The sequence below is a fragment of the Ambystoma mexicanum genome, chromosome 14 (genome assembly GCF_040938575.1).
Source record: "Ambystoma mexicanum isolate Mex_15411 chromosome 14, UKY_AmexF1_1, whole genome shotgun sequence".
Taxonomy (NCBI): Eukaryota; Metazoa; Chordata; class Amphibia; order Caudata; family Ambystomatidae; genus Ambystoma; species Ambystoma mexicanum.
Window position 1 is genome coordinate 140235952 of NC_090940.1, and position 17888 is coordinate 140253839.

Below are 17888 nucleotides of genomic sequence, written 5' to 3' on the forward strand. Positions count from 1 at the left end.
CGAAAAATAAATTAGAGTAGGCTGGCCTATAGTTCATACTCGAGAGATTATCAGTTTACATTTAAAGGCAAAAAACGTTAATCAGAGATCTTTACCTCAATTGGGGAAATCCAAGCAAGCCAGTGTAGTGAAGACTAACCAGCTGGAAAAGAATGTGCAAGTAAATATTTCACGTGCACATTTCTCAAAGGTGCCCAATGAATTAAATACATTGGGCAAATAAAACGCAATCATTACCAAATAATTTGACACACTGTACTACTTAGAATGGGTACCAACATCATCCTGTAAAATAAAGTTTCAATAAAAATAACTTTGTTGCAAATAATTTCCTTTCTTTACTTACGATGACCTGGTACAATTGAATATAGCCATGCTGAACAGAGTTAGAGTGTAAAACTGGTGCTTGTGAAAACACAAATAGGGTGCCTCTAGTTACTCCAACCCTACAGTAAAAACATCTATAAGAAATTCAAGAGCCAGCTGCAACCTCCAAATACGAAGAAGAAGCAAACATCAACTGCTCTGAAAACAGTTTTGATTTCAGAATATCACAAACAAAATCGACATATGAAAAATTCAGAGGCGCTGCTTTAACAGTTAAAGCAGTCACTGAAGTGTAAAATGCATCTGATATCATTGTTCAAGAAGCCTTGAGCGTTTGCTGCTGGGACAGTAAATGCTAGTGCAGATTTAAAACACTGAAACAGAGCCCCCAAATATTACCCTCATTTAGTAAATCTGTTATATCTGCCTGGTATTTGTTTCCAACTCGAATCTCTCCTTTATCAGCCAATAGAGTCTTCTGCTGAGGATCGTACACCAGAGAATAAAAGAAGAAATCCTGAAAAAAAACAAAGAAATGTACCAAAAGAAATTATTTTTGTCTTTTTAAAATGTGATTATTCAGTAAATCCTGCAAGCGTAATTATTATTCTGGATAAAATTACTGTGAGAACCCCAACAGTGTACTCCCACCTACTCCCCCGGGATCTTCCATGCAGGTGTCCTGGGAAGGGCCATTGCTTTTGGATCGCAACCCTGGGGGTGGACAAGCGAGGGAGGATCACCTGAATGGAGGGTCACAGGGTGTTGGGAGGAGAACACCCAAAGGCGAGACATGGCATTCCCCCTTTCCCAATTATACACCAGCCCACTCTCCCTCAGTCTTAATAGGGTATTTCCAATCACACCCCATCTCCCACTCCACATTTCCAAAAGGTACTGGGACAAAGAGACAACGATCAGGAGCAATGAGGATTACCATAGAAACAACATGGGAATAGAAAGTGAAGCCTACCATCCAACACCTTTGAATAGTTCCAATAATAGAGTCAGGCAAGGTCAGGCACTTTTCTCCAACTGTGCACACCCAACTCCAATTGACTCCACTGAGGACTATAAAAGGTGTGGTTCTGCACAGGTCAAAGAGCAAGCTGGAGATGCAGTGTGGAGCACGGAAGCCAAGCAGCAGAAGGAAGCAGTGAGGAGGTCCAGCGTACCTGGAAAAGAACAGAGTGCCAAGACGCTGACCCGGTACTCCAGAGGGAGAGTAGAATGACTAGGGAGTCGTGTCTCCAAGGAGCCAGAGCGAGGTACATTCAAGCTTCTGGCCTTGTTTAAAGAACTGCTCATTCGCTTGGGATGTGTGCCGGTCCCCAAGGATGTCAGAGGGGCAAGTCGTGAGACCCTGACCTCAACCCAATCAACTAGAGGAAGACCGCTTGCCAGCGTCGCGCTTACCTGCGAATTTCATGAGAAAGGAAGTGAGAAACTCTGTAGCATGCGGGTGGTGTGAGGAAGATATGGTATCACTGGTAAAACAGACACAAGGGACCACAGTTCAAGGGTGTTTAATGAATTTTCAAGAGGGTGAGATAAATCTACAGATGGGAGCAAGCTATGACCATCAAATAATAATAATAATGCAGTCCTAGAGGAGTCTTGTCAGAAAGAGGTGTTCACAAAATGAAAGTCCGGATGTTCGGGCCGTTGGCCTCCCTACCCCACGTTTTCAGCACGGGACAAGGCGGTTCACTCAAGCAAAGCACACACTCTGGCTTCTGCGGCACATGGGTAGAGTTCCATTTTCACAGTTCTCAACCTTGTGTGTCCTAGCATCTTTACTTCTTGCAAGTCTCTTGACTCAGAGGGCCTGGTATACAAAAACACAAAAACATTATTTTCCTTTTCCAGTATTCAATTTGGGTGTTCACCTTGGATCCCCCTCAGCCGGGCTCAGATCCCTTTCAAAACAAATGTTCAACATTGGATGCCTTTCAGTCAGGCTCAGATCCCTTTAAAACTATGGTCAGATAATACTTTCTCGGGTGACTCATAGTTCTCCCTGTATCCTGCTCAGCCAGGCTCAGATCCCTTGCGTTCCCTCAATTAGTCTCCCTTAGCCGGGCATGGACCAATTGCGATATACTTTAAACTATCGAAGACTTTCAAATGTTCACAGGGCTTAGCTTGACGCGTTGCATGACCACTTCAATCAATGCTCCTTTTTCTCACACTCAGCATCAGTTGGATACCCACAGAGACTTCTGAATGAGCACCCACATGGCACCAGACCACTGTGTGTATGGTATCTTTTCTTGGCCTCCCAATGTTCAATTATAAAGTTAAACTACTGCTTTAGGTTTCACTTTTATCCGTGTTGCTCTTTGCAAACGCCTCACACACTGTTCTCTTTGTACAATGTTGCCGCTTGCAACCTTGGTTCAAAACACAAGCTGGTTTGGCATCAGCCCCTCCGACTCACGGGCTGTGCTGTCTTTTCTGATTCTGCTTTTTTGTAGGAGCCAAGGACAGTACCACAGCGGAAATCGCTCCTCCCCGCCTTGGTTATGGACGCGGGAGAGCCTCGGGTGCCTCCGACACAATGTGCAGGTTTGATCAGCCTTAGTTCCTGGTCTTCGGTTTCTTACTTCCAGGGCTCACGAAAGTAACGATTTTTAGAGGTCACGGGTACGTCCCTCCAACCGACTCTCTGATCTCACCAACCTTCTCCTTGTATTAAACTGCCATCTTGCAACTGCTGTTTCCTCGTGTGTTTGCCTCCCTGAGAGCATGCTTTCGTGCTCCGCCTTTTATCCATGTGGGGAAGTGTGATGGAAGTAAGGTCTGTGTAATCATCCGTAATTGCATGACCTTGCCTGTCCATGGTGTTGGGACATGTCAGGTATACGGCTCTGGTGTTAGTCCGTTGTTGCTCACGGTGAACTGTCTGTGAGAAAGTGTTTGTGTCAGAAAGGGGCGGGGTTTGAATTCCTAGGTATCATACCTGGTAAGACGGGGAAATGGTGTTGGGAAGGGGATACCACATCTCACCCTCCGGTGTCCCATTTCCACTCACCGAGGACCCCCCCACCGAGGTGATCCTCCCGCACTGGGCCATCCCCAGGAAATGGATCCAAAAGCGATGGTTTGTCGTGGCCACCTGGATGACAGATCCCCAGGGACTAGCGGGTGAGAAACCTTCAGGTTTCTCACAGGTCTCCACTTTCTGGAGGGGCCTTATGAGTAGATTTACCGGAGACAGTAGCCCCAGTCTCCTGTGCCTCTCTAGTGGTAGACAAGTTTTGTTTCACTGTAGACGAGACCAACTATGTCTTTTTGTTGGAGGCCCTATATGTGCGGCAGATAGAGGTTTGCCAAGTGTCGACGTGGTCGTTGACCCCTGTTCAGCAGTGACTCATCGATGGCGGTGTCAACAAGGATTTTGTTATATGCCTCGTGGAAGCCTTCGGAGGCTTATGGTTACTTGACGATGCTGTCATCAACGATACAGATATGGTTGTCGACTATGTAGTCACAGCCGCCGAGATTTTAGACATGTTTTTTTGACTACAGGTAGGTCATAGCCTGGCTTGTCATCGTGGTCACAGTGGACGATAACCTTGACTTATGGTGTTTGCTCGACGACGGGACGGTCCTCGCCTAGATTGACGTTGGTGACTCCGTGGAAGGTTTTCTCACTGTTTGCCTGATGACAAAGGGGGTTTTAGAGGCATGAACGGCCTTGCTTCCTTTTAACGACAAGAACTCACGCCCGGACGATGGCATGCAAACGTGAATGTGGTGATGCTTAGGATTTTGAAACACTCTTTATTCTGGCATTGCTCTCTCTTTAGAGTGTGGTCTTTTCTTTCCTTGGGGATGGCCACACTCCTTGTGGACTCTAAATCAGAGGGGTAGTTTGATTTAGCATAGTGTACGGAAGACATGGTATCAAACAGTAAGACAGACAAGTGATCACACTTCAAGGGCGTTTATTGAACTTCAATTGGGTCTAAAAAACGCCTATCTAAACCTAAATCTAAAGATGGGAGCAAGCTACGACCATCAAATAATAATAACGCAGTCCTAGTGGTGTCTTGTCAAAATAAAAGGGCCTATACTAATAAACCTATTGCCAATCCTTGCTTCTAAATACAAATAGTGTGGGAAATAATGTTATGCAGAAGAAAAGTGTTCAAGAAATGATATGTCAGGATATTCAAGCCATTGGCTTCCCTTCCCCGAATTTTCAGTACGAGACAAGGCGGCACACTCTAGCTCAGCACAGTCTCTGGATTCTCTAGCACAAGGTTGCAGTTCAAAACTTCAACATCATGGCCCTCTGCGTCAAAGTCTCTGTACCAAAGGGCCTGATGCAATACGACAAACAACAAAGTTCCTTTCTCCTTATGGTTTTACACGTACACATTCTCTGGTGATTTTCGCTTCACCCAGATCCCCCTCAGTCGGGCTCAGACCCACTTTAACACAAAGCTTTCAACTGATCTTCCTCTGCCAGGCTCGGACCAACTTTATCAACTGTGACACAAATGGGCAAAAACCTGGAACAACCACCCGAAAGGAATAAGAAACACCAAGACCACCTAAAATTCAGAAAACTACAAAAAACCTGACTCTTCAACACCTCGGAACCAGACGGAAACAACTAAAACAATAAAACCGACAGAGGGGGGAATACCCACAAGAAAAAGAGCGACAATGCTTGGCGGAACATCACGAGCCACAACCCAATCAGGACAGAACAATAGCTAACAAGGCTGACACAAACAGGCACAACTATCAACCTTACCCACTACCAAGCAACCCCCTGACAGAAATTACTACATGAACCTTGTGAAAACCCAACGCAATTGTGCATCCATACTATCCAACTACTACCTCACGCTGACAAGACAACCATCCTCTAACCAACCCCTCCATATAAGCTAACACGCCAGCCAAAATGAGAACACTATCACCACACTAAGAAACCCACAACCAAGCTAGTAAGTAGAAGACTGAATGCACTAGACCAGTTTGCATCACCCACAGACTGGGAAGTAGTGGCTGGCCTGAGTAAAAACAAAAATAGCATTGTAGAGATTAACTAATGCAACATATCAAGAGAGATGAGAGAAAGTCTTGTCATGCTGAAACTAGATTACTGTAAGGAAGACATTTTTTTTAAATCTCGAAAGACACACAATATGAATGTGCGTGTTCTCCAGACAACAATACTAATCACCAACCCTACTAAAACCTCACCCCCTCTTCACACACCTCTCAAACCCCAGCTAAGCACAACCATACCTCTTAAACCATAGCAAACAGCACGCACTTCACCACACCGCAACAACAAACACACCACACAGAGCCCCACACAACAGCACATGATTGACTACGACCGGATACCACACCAAAAAGCTCAGCAAACGGTGTTAACCGAACTGAAGCTGCCAACAGCACATCACAGCTCACTTGCTCTCTATCCAAACTTTATCCTACTAATGCACCCTAACCTACCCCCCCCCCTTTCTTTCAGATCCACCACAGTATAAGGGGACCACTACGGTGGTGATAGTGCGCGGTATAAATATCCTTTAACATTAACATATCAACATCGAAGACTTTCGATTGTGCGCAAGGTTTGGCTTGACCCGTCGCTGGACCACTTCGATTCACAACTCTACAACTCTTTCACTTTTCAACTGGATACCTTACAGAGACCTTCAATTGAGCACCCATGTGGTGCCGGACCACTCTGGTATTGTATTTTCATTTCAAAGTTCAATCACTCATCAGCAGTTCCTTCTTACTTGCAACATTTATCACACATTTTCAAACAATGTTCATTCCAGCGCTTGCCATACAATGTTGCCGCTTGCAACCTTGGCTGCAACACAGACCAGTCTTGTATCAGTCTCCCCAACTCAACAGCTGTGTTGATTTCACGGACGCTGCTTTGTTCTTGGCGCCAAGGACAGTACCACAGCAGGTAATTCTCCAGTCTGGATTTTTGTCGCGGGCGGGCCCCGGGTATCTCTGACACACAACGCATGATTCTTCAGCCGGTTTTCCTGGTCTTACGCTTTCCAATCTTGAGGTCTCATGAAAGCAACGGTTCCTTGTCGAAAAGGTCAAAAGGAACTTCCCTCCTTGCAATCCCTTTCTGTTTCGCCATCTTTCTCCTCTTGTTAAACTGCCATCTTGGAACTGCTGTTCTCTGTGTACTTTGCCTCGCTCAGAGTGTGCTCTCGTGTTCCACCTTTTATCCATGTGGGGAAGTTTAATGGAAGTCAGGTGTGATGGTGAGTAATTGCCTGACCATTGCATTGGGACACGTCAAGTATACGGCTCGGGTCTAAGTCAGTTGTCCCTCATAGCGGGCTGTCCGTGAGGAAGTGCTCAGATTGCAAAGGAGGGAAGTGCCGGGGGGTTGGAGACACCTTCTGGTTTTTCACAGTAGTTTTCCTTGTTGAGCCAGCAGAAAAGGCGACAATGCTGATCTTTTAGGGTCTTTGAACTAAACCCCTTACAAATCTCACACTGTTCTACTGTGTGGGTGAGGTACAAGCAGTAGATGAACACGTTCTTTATCCCTGGTAATTTTATTTCGACTGGATGTTCCTCCCATATATTTCTCATCTATGATATCTCCCTATCTCCAGCGTCAGCTGCTTCGGAAAACATTTTTGGCACAAAGCGCTGTACCCGTTGGCTTCAGTTCTGTTTTTTCGGGTTTTTCTTACAGTAAAACTACCAGCATTAATGTGGTTTGGGCCATGCTAGAGTCTGAAGGAGCGTAAACTGCAATAACATGGAAATTCTACTGTGCGGTAGGCTGGATGGGGCGATGAGGCATACGTGGAGGAACATCCAGTCGAAAGAATGTTACCAGAGGTAAGTAACTTGTTCTTCGAATGGAAGGTGTCCTCCCACATATTCCTCATATATGATAGACTCCCAAAGCAGTATTCATTTCTACAAAGGGAGTACGAATTATGTCATCAAGGGTTGTTTTGAACCGAATGAAGGGCTGCTTTCCCAAAGCTTCCATCCTTACTTAAAGTGGAATAAAGGCAGTAATGCTTTGTAAAAGTGAATGGTAGACCAAGTGGCTGCCTCACAAATATTTGTTATTGGAACCCCTCTTTGCAGAGCAGAAGTAGTAGCCATGCCCCATAGCGGAATGGGCTCTCAAGACTTCTGGGAGACCATTCCCGGCCAGTCTATAGCATTCAGTAAAAGCTAAAATAATCAATTTGGACAAGGTTTGTTTGGTTGCAGCCTATCCCAGTCTATGGCCAGTATATCCTAGAAACAGTTGGTCATCTAGATGAAACTTTGACATCCTTTAAATGTAGAAACTCAGTGCCCTTGTTGGGTCAAGCCTATGTAATCTTTTCTCTTCCTTGCCAGGATGAGGTGGTGGGTAAAAAGTAGGTAATACTAACTATTGTCCCAGATGAAAATCTGATATAATCTTAGGTGGGAATAAAGGTTTGACCTTAAGGACGACCTGTCCTTATAATGTAAAAGGTGTTTTAGAAGATAGTGCCTACAACTCACTCTCCCTACTGGCTGATGTTAACGCTACTAACAAGATGGTCTTAAAGGACATGAATGAAGTGGTTCAAATGGTGCACACATGAGAAATTTCAAAACAAGATTAAGGTCCCAAACAGGAACCTGAAAAGGAGATGGAGGAAAAATGTTAGCGAGTCCCTTTAGAAATGGTATCACCAAAGGTATTTTAAAATATGACGTTTCCTCAGACGAGCGCTTGAAGATGGAAAGCGCTGCTAAATAACCTTTAATGGTTCCAACCTGGAGCCCCAGATTGGCCAAATGCAGCAGAAAAGATAGCACCTCCAGTGTTTTGCATGGAAAAGGATCCACATTCTTACCCCTGCACCAGCTGCAGAATTTGTTCCAATGGCAGCGGTACAAAGACCTTGTTGCTGGCCTTCTGGCCGAAAGCAAATCTCTGTTACGTCATCCGGGAGGTCCCAAATCCTTGTACATCATCCTCTCAGAAACCATGCGTGAAGGCTGAGTGTCTTGACCTCTGGATGGAGAACCTGACACTTCTCTCGCGAGAGAGGGTCCTCTCTTTGTGGAAGACGCATTGGAGGGCAGATGGACATGTCCAGAAGGTCGGGGTGCAACGCCCTCCTGGCCAAATCCGGGGCAATTAAGATCATGGATTTCCTGAACATTCTCAACCTCCTGATCACATAAGGAATGACAGGGACTGGAAAAAAACGCGCACAGGAGTGGAAACTGCCAGTCCACCACAAACGCATCTCCTCTTGGGGGAAATTCCTTGTAGCAGAACAGTTTACACTTGAAGTTGACACTGGTCACAAACAGATCCACTTGAGGGGTTCCCCAAAGTGTCAAGATCTCTTGAAGGACTTCTGTGTTCTTCTCTGCGGCTAGGTGAGCTGCGATAGAGAGATTCCTTCATGTATTGGCCAGAACCAGAGCTGCATTGCCTCTCTGCACAGTGGTAGTGACCCTACAACTCCTCTCTTGTTGAGGTAGTATATGGCCACGGTGTTGTCTGTCATTATCAGAACATTTCCCCGTACAGAGGGCAGAAAAGCCTTCAGCCCAAGTCTGATTGCTCTCAGCTCCATAAGATTGTTGTGTAGTTTGGACTCCGATGGAGGCCAACGACTGCTGATGGTCAGGTCGTTGGCATGGGCTACCCACCCCGTGAGTGAGGCGTCCGTCACTACCGTTATCTCCATGGTTGCCAAAAAGGTTCTCCCTTCAGAATGTTGTCCTCACAGGCCCACCACAGGAGATACTGTACAACCCTGTTTGGAACCTGAAGTAGATCAAACATGTCGCCCGAGAACTGAGACCACTGTGTCCTGAGAGCCCATTGAAGGGATCTCATTCTAAGGTGAGCCTCTGGCACCAGGAAAATGCAAGATGCCATGAGACCGAGCAACCTCAAGAAGTTGGTGGCAGGGAGACGCTGGGCACTCTGAAATTTAGTGACCATCTGCAGAATGTGTTGAGTACCCTCACCTCGGGTGGTGAGGATTTTCTCAACGATGTATCCAGTACAGCCCCGATGAATTGGAGCTTTTCAGATGGTCTCATGTGGGACTACTTGTAACTGAGGGAGAAGCCCAGTCTGTGGAGAGTGGGGCAGGTCATGCTGAGATGATCCAGGACTTGTTTGGGAGAACGTACCCTGATCAGCCAATCGTCTAGGTAGGGGTAGAAGTTAATCCCCCCCTCTCCCAAAACCCGCTGCCACCACCGCCATCAGTTTGGTGAATACCCTCAGGTGGACGTCAGACCAAATGGCAGAACTCAAAACTGATAATGAGAACCGCCAATGACAAACCTCAGGTACTTTCTGTGCTTGAGATGGAGTGGCACATGAAAATAAGCATCCTGAAGGTCCAATGACACCATCCAATCCTGGAGCTGGAGGGCCTGAAGGATCTGAGAAAGTGTGACCATCTAAAACTTGTCCTTCCTGAGGAACTTGTTCAAGTATCTGAAATCCAAGATGGGTCTCAGTCCCCCATCCTTCTTGGGGACTAGGAAATAAGGAGAATAACATCCTTTGTTGCTCTCCGTTAAAAGGTACTGGCTGTACAGTAGGCTCAAAAGTTCCTTCAAAAGGAACGGATCTGAAACCTTAACAAATGGCTTCCCCATGGATGATTCAGAGGTCTCTGAACAAAGGGGAGGCAGTAACCTTAGGCTATGGTTTCAAATGCAAAAGCATCTGAAGTAATTCCCTGCCAATCTTTCAGATGCTGAGGCAGTCTGCCTCCCGCCGGGGTGTTGTCAGTCAAGACCTCTGAGAGGTTTTGAGGCAGCTGAAGCAGCGGCTGATGGTAAAGTAGCCGTTGCTTGGCCGGGCTTTGTAACGCTCCCTCGTCCACAACAAGGGCATCTTCTTTGGCCTCTTGGACCATCCATTCCTCTCGCTCATCCAACTAAGGAGTAGTAGTGAAAGAATCTACCCCTCAAGAAGGTCCACTGGGGTGAAAAGGCCGAGGCTGTGATGGCAGCACCTAGAGACTTGGCTGCCGCCTTCGAGGTCTGCAACTTCTCAAGACTTTCGTCGGCCTTGCTTCCAAAAAGATGAGACCCATCAAAAGGCATAGTAAGGAGTCTAGACTGCACGTGCGGTGCAAATACAGACTTCCGTTAACCACGCAAACCTGCATATCACAGTGTTTGCTGCCATGGCTCTGCTGATAATGTCACCAGAATCCAAATCTGACTGTAGAGACTGACACATAGCCTTTTTCCCATCTTTTACAATGGCCAGGAAGCCGTCTCTTTCTTCCCCTTCAGGAATATGTTCAGCTGCCATGGAAACACAGTCCCATAGGGTGAAGGTAAATTTTGCAAGGACACATGTAGACTTGGCGGACTTGAGAGCCATGCACGAGGGAGAAAAGACTTTCATTGACCAGGCGTCTGTACGCTTATCATCCCGATCTGGTGGAATGGTTGGATAAGCAGCTTGCTTGGAGGTAGTGGTTGCTGCTTGTACCACTAGGCTTTCTGGGGTAGGATGTTTAGACAAAATAGCTGGGGTCACTACTATATTCTGTCAAATATTTATTGACTGCTGGACTTTATTCTGGTCCTTCCCAGTTTGCACTTACTCTCTTTTGTAGAGTGACATGAAAAGGCAGGATTGGATCCCTTTGAGGACCTTTGTCCAGGGTATCCGTGAGGTCATACTGTTCTAACGGGAGGGCAGGCCTGCTTCATCTAAAAAAATCAGTGACCCTGGTCATTAATTGCCAGTTAGAGGCCTCTGCGCGATCATCTGGCTTGACAAAATCCAATTCTGGTGAGGTGTCCACCCCACTGGTGATTTGTAAATTATCATGCAGATCCTGCATCCTAGATTCCTCCGATATTAAACTATCAGGAACATTAGGTGTGCTGTATTGTAATCCAAAAGGTTGATCATTGACGCCTGAAGGCTCACTGTCTTCATCAATCGACATGAGAGATTTAAAAAAATCCATCCTTGGTAATGGAGTAAAGGACTTTTGAATGTTTGGTTTAGATGTCGATGGTTTCGAGCCAGGTGTTATCACCAAACTTGATTTTGGCATCGATGTCTTCCATGAAGACGTCTTGGGAGTCGATGATGCCAATGGCGTTGATGGCTTCAACGTCGACTTGTCCATGGACTTTGTGACAGACTTCGATGACTCGACGTAGTCTTCAATGACTTTTCATCGTGTCGAGGCCTCCACGGCTCTCGATGACAATCTAGCCTTTGTCCCGGGCTCGAGGGCACACAGGATTTGGCTCGAGCCCTTTCCTTACTGGCTTCAGAAGACACGGTAGGATCATGGCCTGCTTGCTTCAAGGGATTCCGACTGTCGAAAATGTTAAGCATTTCCTGCCTGAATGATTCCCATTCAGCCAGAGTAGAGGCCTTACTAGGGCAAGATACAGTACTCTCTGGTGAGGAGTTGGACGAGGAAGATGAAGTAGTTGATTTATGATGCCTTTTCTTTGATTTTCTCGACGAGTGGTGAGAGCCACTCCGCGACCTAGACCTTTTAGTTTTCTTCTGTCCAGGAGCGTCGTCTCTCGGTTTGTCAGATGAAGGTTTTTTCTACGGGGTAGTCGAAGGGATTTTTTGGGAAGTCGACCTACTGCCAATTTCCCTTTACGCTCCTTCAGAGCTTTTCCGGTCATCGATGGACATGACTGACGAGGTCGAGGTCTTGTGCTCCACACCAAGGCACCACAAACACACCCGATGTAGGTACGTCAGCGGCTTTTTAGCGCTGCAGTCTTGGCATTTCTTAAAACCGTTCTTCGGGTTTGTCGAAGCCAAAGACAAAGGCATTTTTCACAATTTCGAAGTAATAATATGAAGCGCACTGTAGTTTATGGAGCCATATCTTACTCGGAAAAACAGAACTGAAGCCAATGGGTGCTGCACATTCCATATATACCTTCAGTGACATTGTTCTCGAGATGAAGGCCCTCGAGGGACATCGCGTCGACCGCATCGATGCACAGCGCCCTCTACAAAAAAAAAAAATCCAAAGCAGCTGAAGCTGGATATAGGAGATATAGGGCCTCATTCCGAGATTGGAGGTAGGCAAAACCACTTCCTTTTTGCAGCAATCTTTTTGCGTACATGGCAATTTCTGCTGCGATTTGAACACATGGAACAGCGAGATCTTGAGATGTATTGCTGCTTTGGAGCACATCGGTAAATAGTCTGTTGGTGGCAAGAGGAGGAAAGCCCTGATCATCCACACTTGCATGCACCTTGATGGGGAGAGGGGGGGAAAAAAGCCCAAATTAAGTCAAGCTAACCTTGTAAAGACATCTTACGATGTTGCCATTGTATAAGTGGATTAATGAGGATACATATGTCTGAGCCAGATGAGGTCTAACGATATAGAAGCGTACAAACATTCAAGGACTGAGAACCCCGACTGGCACAGTTCTGGCTTGGCAGCTGAGGAAGAATGTTAATCAGAATACAGTCAAAGAAATATGAGACAAGAAGGATATTTGATCAACAGGTACTTGAGTGAGCAAGCTCTTCCAAAATGTGCAATTAAGATCCAAGCAGACTCAGGTAAGGACATTAAAATAGCAAAGATACATCAGGTTATAAGTTATATGGAAGCAAGAAGTATATGTTGCCCAGAAATGTACAAGAAGTTTTGAGAATATATTTTTAATCACCACAGGCTGATTAAAACTGTAATGGAGGAGGGCCAGACAAAGGGGAGTCCCTGGTCTAATTCTCAATCTCCCTTGGACTCCCCTCAACCCATTCTAAGACGTTCCTACTTCCCAGATGTTGAGTCAGTTCTAAAGTCCAGTAGCCCCTACAATCTAATACTAAACTGTACTAACAGTGATGGCCTAAAGGCCTCAGCCTTCTCTGTTTCAGAACCTCTGGGAATTACCAACCACAGTATTCTAATGTTTCCCCAAGACAAAAGTGCTTAAGTTGTGCCAACACTTACTTTCACCCTCTCTTTGCTCTCTTCTGCCTATGTGTCTCTAACTCTTTCTCCCACTCCTCCTCTCTCTCTCTTGCTCTTCCAACTTCCTGCAATTCTTCCCTTCTCAGATTCCCCCTCAACACCTTCTCCCTCTCTCTTCCTACTCTCCTTCTACTCCCTTCTCCCCATCTTCTCCCATTCTCGGAGTGATGAGTGTGGCAGGCAGTGACTGGGGTGCGAAAGGATCATTGTATTTGCTGGGTGGAACAATTGCTGCACAAACCCTTAATCAAAAGGCACAGCTTTCCTAGATATATCACTGCCAGCGCGGGGTGCTAGAGTGTGCGGTCAGTGCAATCTGTCGGGCTGAGAGCAGGAGCCATCTACGAAAATCAAGGAAGAGCATGGACGTCGGAGTAACAATATGAGGTGTACAGTGTACAACTCGTTAAAGTGCTGAATTATCTGAAGTTCATGTTTGGTGTAACATTAGCAGCAGGTCTGCAGTTTGCTGTGGATTAAGTTGGTGGGAGATGTCCAATATGATCAGGAAAGCAAAGAAAAGCTATGGTCTACGCAGCGAAAACATGGATCATGTTGACTGTTAGGGGAGTTCTCCTAAAGTCCACCTGGAGGTAAAGTGAGACTCTATAAAACTGTCCCTTGGTCTACAGGTCCCCAACTCTTAATATAAGTCGGTACTACCCAAAGGACTAGTAGACTGGTAGAGCAGCCAGGCCTATCTTATGAGGAGGATGTGAGCTGTAGGTAAGTACACTGAATCCAGCCAATACATTAGCCCAAAGAAATTCTTACACACATACATACACACACGTTTATTTTATATACACAAGGCAGGTAAGTAAATACTATTTTGACTAACCAATACACTTCGAACAGATCGACGATACTTTTCAAAGGTGACTGCTGCAATCCAATCCCCAACTAGTCAAGAGTTCATCAAAGTCAGTGTAGGATGGGAGCAAAAGTCTAATGCAACAGCAGAAAAGTCAAACTTAATACTTTAGTCAATTAAATCAAAATTCTTTATTAGGATAACATAGGTATAGGGACCCTGCAAAGGAGTTCCGAACAGAGCACAAGCTGCTAGGCCTGGGCCAGAGATGTGGGTGGACACCAAACCACCTTGTAATGCACTCCAGTACTTTAGGGTGGTGGATGAAAATGCAGTTGGATCCTTTCCTGACCTGTTCTCCTGATTCCTTGGTCTGGTGACGAAAGTAAGGACTCTGAATGCGATGTCACAGCAGCAGTTGCGAGAAAGGACCCTCAGCTAGGCTTTCTTCGGTCTCCCACGTTAGTCTGGTTTTGGAACCTTATTTGCTTTTTATTCGCTTTAACAGTGAACAGTTACCGCCCAGTCGATCTTCCTCGATTCTGCAGTCCTGCACTCTGGTGAGGGAACTTGGATGAGTGGGATTGTGCCTCTGGAGGTCCAACTGGATCACACCAAAGTTCTGGCAGGATTTGTTCACACAAAGATGTTGCATTGCAAATGATTTGGAGGTCCCCTGGTATTCGCAGTTTGCTGCCCTGAAAAGTCACAGCACCTCGGGGATGACTCGATCTGCAGTTCCTCTCGGGGCTGGTTGGTTGGCCCCATCAGCCAAAAGAAAGGAGTCATCCTCTTTAGAGCTCCTCTGTCGATAAGAAAACGGGGTCAGGACGTCTCTGCTCATCTTCAGCTTTGGATCGTCTGTTCCAGTGGTCGACTTGCCTTCTGTCTCAGGAACCTCCCCTTTCATTCGGATTTCCCATTCACTCTTCTGCAAAACTCTCCCTGCAGTTTACAGAACGGGGCAGGTGGATGCTCAATCAGGACATCCAGCTCCCCCAGTGGCAACAGATTCCATTCAGGCACTCTGGCAGACAAAGGACAGGGGAGTGTTAAACTCCTCCTCTGCTTCCTGCCTTCACAGACACACTGGAGCCTAGGTGGGGAAACCCAAGGGTTCACACCAAAGGCAATGCTCACTTTCAGACCTCCCCGTCCCAGAATGGTAGAAGGGCCAACAAAGGACAACCACACAAGAAATGCTGAAAAAAGAAAGGAGAGTCCCTGTATGAACATAGGTGACCCTTTGGTGGCTGGGGATACAGTGGATACAGTCTGTGGTAGAAAATAGCACCAAAGTTGGTAGAACACACACTGCCATCAGCCATAACTTTAGCGTTGTCACTGTGACCAAAAGGTCACACAAGCAGAGAGAAGGAGGATACTAGGTATTCCCTTAGCACTCCACATAAACTGGTGTGTGCTAATCACTCATAAATTAAAGTTTTTGGAAGGATACAAAGTATCCCTCTTTCAATAAGAACAGCAGTTCTTAGGAAAAATGAAAGAACATAAAAAGGAGAACCCAAAGGGTCCCCAGCAACACTGGACAGAGGGTGCTGTGTGCTGCAAAGGTGTAACAAAGATGCCTTTAAGAAATATGGAGGAAAGCAGCCACCATAACAATCAGGTAAAACATAAAGAACAATAAATAGAGCAGTAAGAAGGAATTAGGGGAAAAAGGGGAAAAAAGCTCCCCTCATTCAGGAGAATAAGAAAAAGATCATGAAGTCCAGCAAAACTAGGAGAGGGGATTACGCTGATAAATTACCCTAACACTTGCCTCCCTAAACCCTCAGACTAAGGGTCAGGATGATCTAATCCACTCCTGGATGGATCTCTGGTTCCAGTCGGTCATACTTTCTGGAGGGACCATCAGCATTCTTATGTTGGGTACCTGAATGATGCTCAATGGTGACGTTAAAGCCTTGAAGACTAATGGACCACCTGAGCAAGTTTTGATTCTCCCCCCTTGATCTGCATTAACCATCTCAATGTTTGGTGGTCTGTTTGAATTCTGAAAGTAGATCCATACAAGTATGATCTAAACTTCTTCAAAGCGCACACTATGGCAAAATATTTGTGTTGAATAGTTGCCCATCTTGTCTCCCTATCTTTTAGTTTTCTACTGATAAATGTGAGAAACAAGAAGGTGTCTCACCCACCAGTGCCCGGGGATCTGTCCTCCAGGTGGCCAGGACACGGCCATCGGTTTTGGATCCAGTCCCTGGGGGTGTAACAGTACGGGAAGATCACCTGGATGAGGGATCTTCAGGGAGTGGGAGTGGAGACCGGATGGTGAGATGCTGTATCCCCTTTCCTGTAACACCTTGACCCTATCCTACCAGGTAGGATATTTAGGAACTCACCCCCCCACCCTTGTACAACACAAACTTTCTCACAGACAGCCCGCTATGATAGAATATGGACTAACATCGAGCCGTATACCTGACCTGTCCAAATTGTAAGAAAAGCACGGTATCAAACAGTAAGACAGACACAAGTGACCACAGTTCAAGGGTGTTTACTAAACTTCAATGGGGTTTGAAAAACGCCCATCTAATCCTAAATCTAAAGATGGGAGCAAGCTATGACTAACAAATAATAATAACACAGTCCAAGTTGAATCTGTCAAAATAAAAGCACATATACTAATAATCCTATTGCCAATCCTTACTTCTAAATAGAAATAGTGTGGGAAACAATGTTATGCAAAAAGAAAAGTGTTCAAGAAATGACATGTCAGGATGTTCTAGCCGTTGGCCTCCATTACCCACTTTTTAAGCATGGGACAAGACAGCACACTCGAGCTCAGCAGTCTCTGGCTTCTCTAGCATGAGGATGCAGTTCAGATCTCAGTATCAGGGCCTTCTAGGCCAAATTCTATTTGCCATTCAAAGTCTGTTACTTCAGAGAGCCTGATTCGACAAAAGTTCCTTTCTCCTCAAGATTCTCATGTACAACCTCTTGGGTGGTTCTCGACTCACCCCGGGCCCCTCTCTGCTGGGCTCAGACCCACTTTAACACAAAGCTTTCACTTGATCCCCCTCTGTTGGGCTCCGACCAAATCCATGCACTTTTCCAAACTTTGATCTACTTCATCGAAATCGAAATCTTTCGCCGGTGCGCAGAATTCAACTTGACACGTCGCAGGACCACTTCGATTCACATTTATTCGTTCTCTCTCAATTGATCTCCCTCCACTGGGCTCGGACCAACTTTATCTACTTTTATCAACTTCTTAGCTGGCTACCTTGGGGGCATGGCCTAAGCTCATGGCGTGGGGCTGCGTACGTCCTGAGCTCCTGCCGAGATCCTGCAAAGATCCTACATAATTATGAAATAAAGTTGACCTGAACCGAAATAAGCACACCGGCGGATGCAGTAACCGATTCTCTGACACTGGAGCAAAGAAGCAGGAAAGATCGGTAAAAGACAACAGGCAGAGGCGACGGTGAAGTGGACCCCCCTGCGATTCCAAGATGGTGGACGCGGTGCCCCGGCAGTGAGAAAGGAGCAGCTGAGGGCAGAAAGGGGCGCGGAACAGCGCGGCGAGCCCAAACCCAGCAACCTAATGGCAGCTGAAAGCAAGGTCCCACAAACGAATCGGAACGCAGACCCAGCGACGTGACTATCGGGTCGCCTCACACCCGATGGCGCACCCAGAACCAGAAGAAGGAACGGAGGAGGCGAAGCGCGGAATCAAAACCGGGTGCGGCAACATCAAGAGGACTGGCAGGTGTGCAACGCAACCGCCAGGG

The 17888-nt window shown here is 46.3% G+C and overlaps 1 protein-coding gene across 3 annotated transcripts in view; it reads right to left on the minus strand.

Annotated features, from left to right (window-relative positions):
* The window catches only part of MTA1 (metastasis associated 1), a 1118686-nt gene that overhangs the window by 739656 nt on the left and 361142 nt on the right, over positions 1-17888 (minus strand). For all 3 annotated transcript variants that reach the window (XM_069638739.1, XM_069638738.1, XM_069638741.1), the window contains one exon: positions 727-844. In XM_069638739.1, the coding sequence (XP_069494840.1) occupies positions 727-844 (118 nt within the window). The remainder of the gene's footprint in view (positions 1-726; positions 845-17888) is intronic.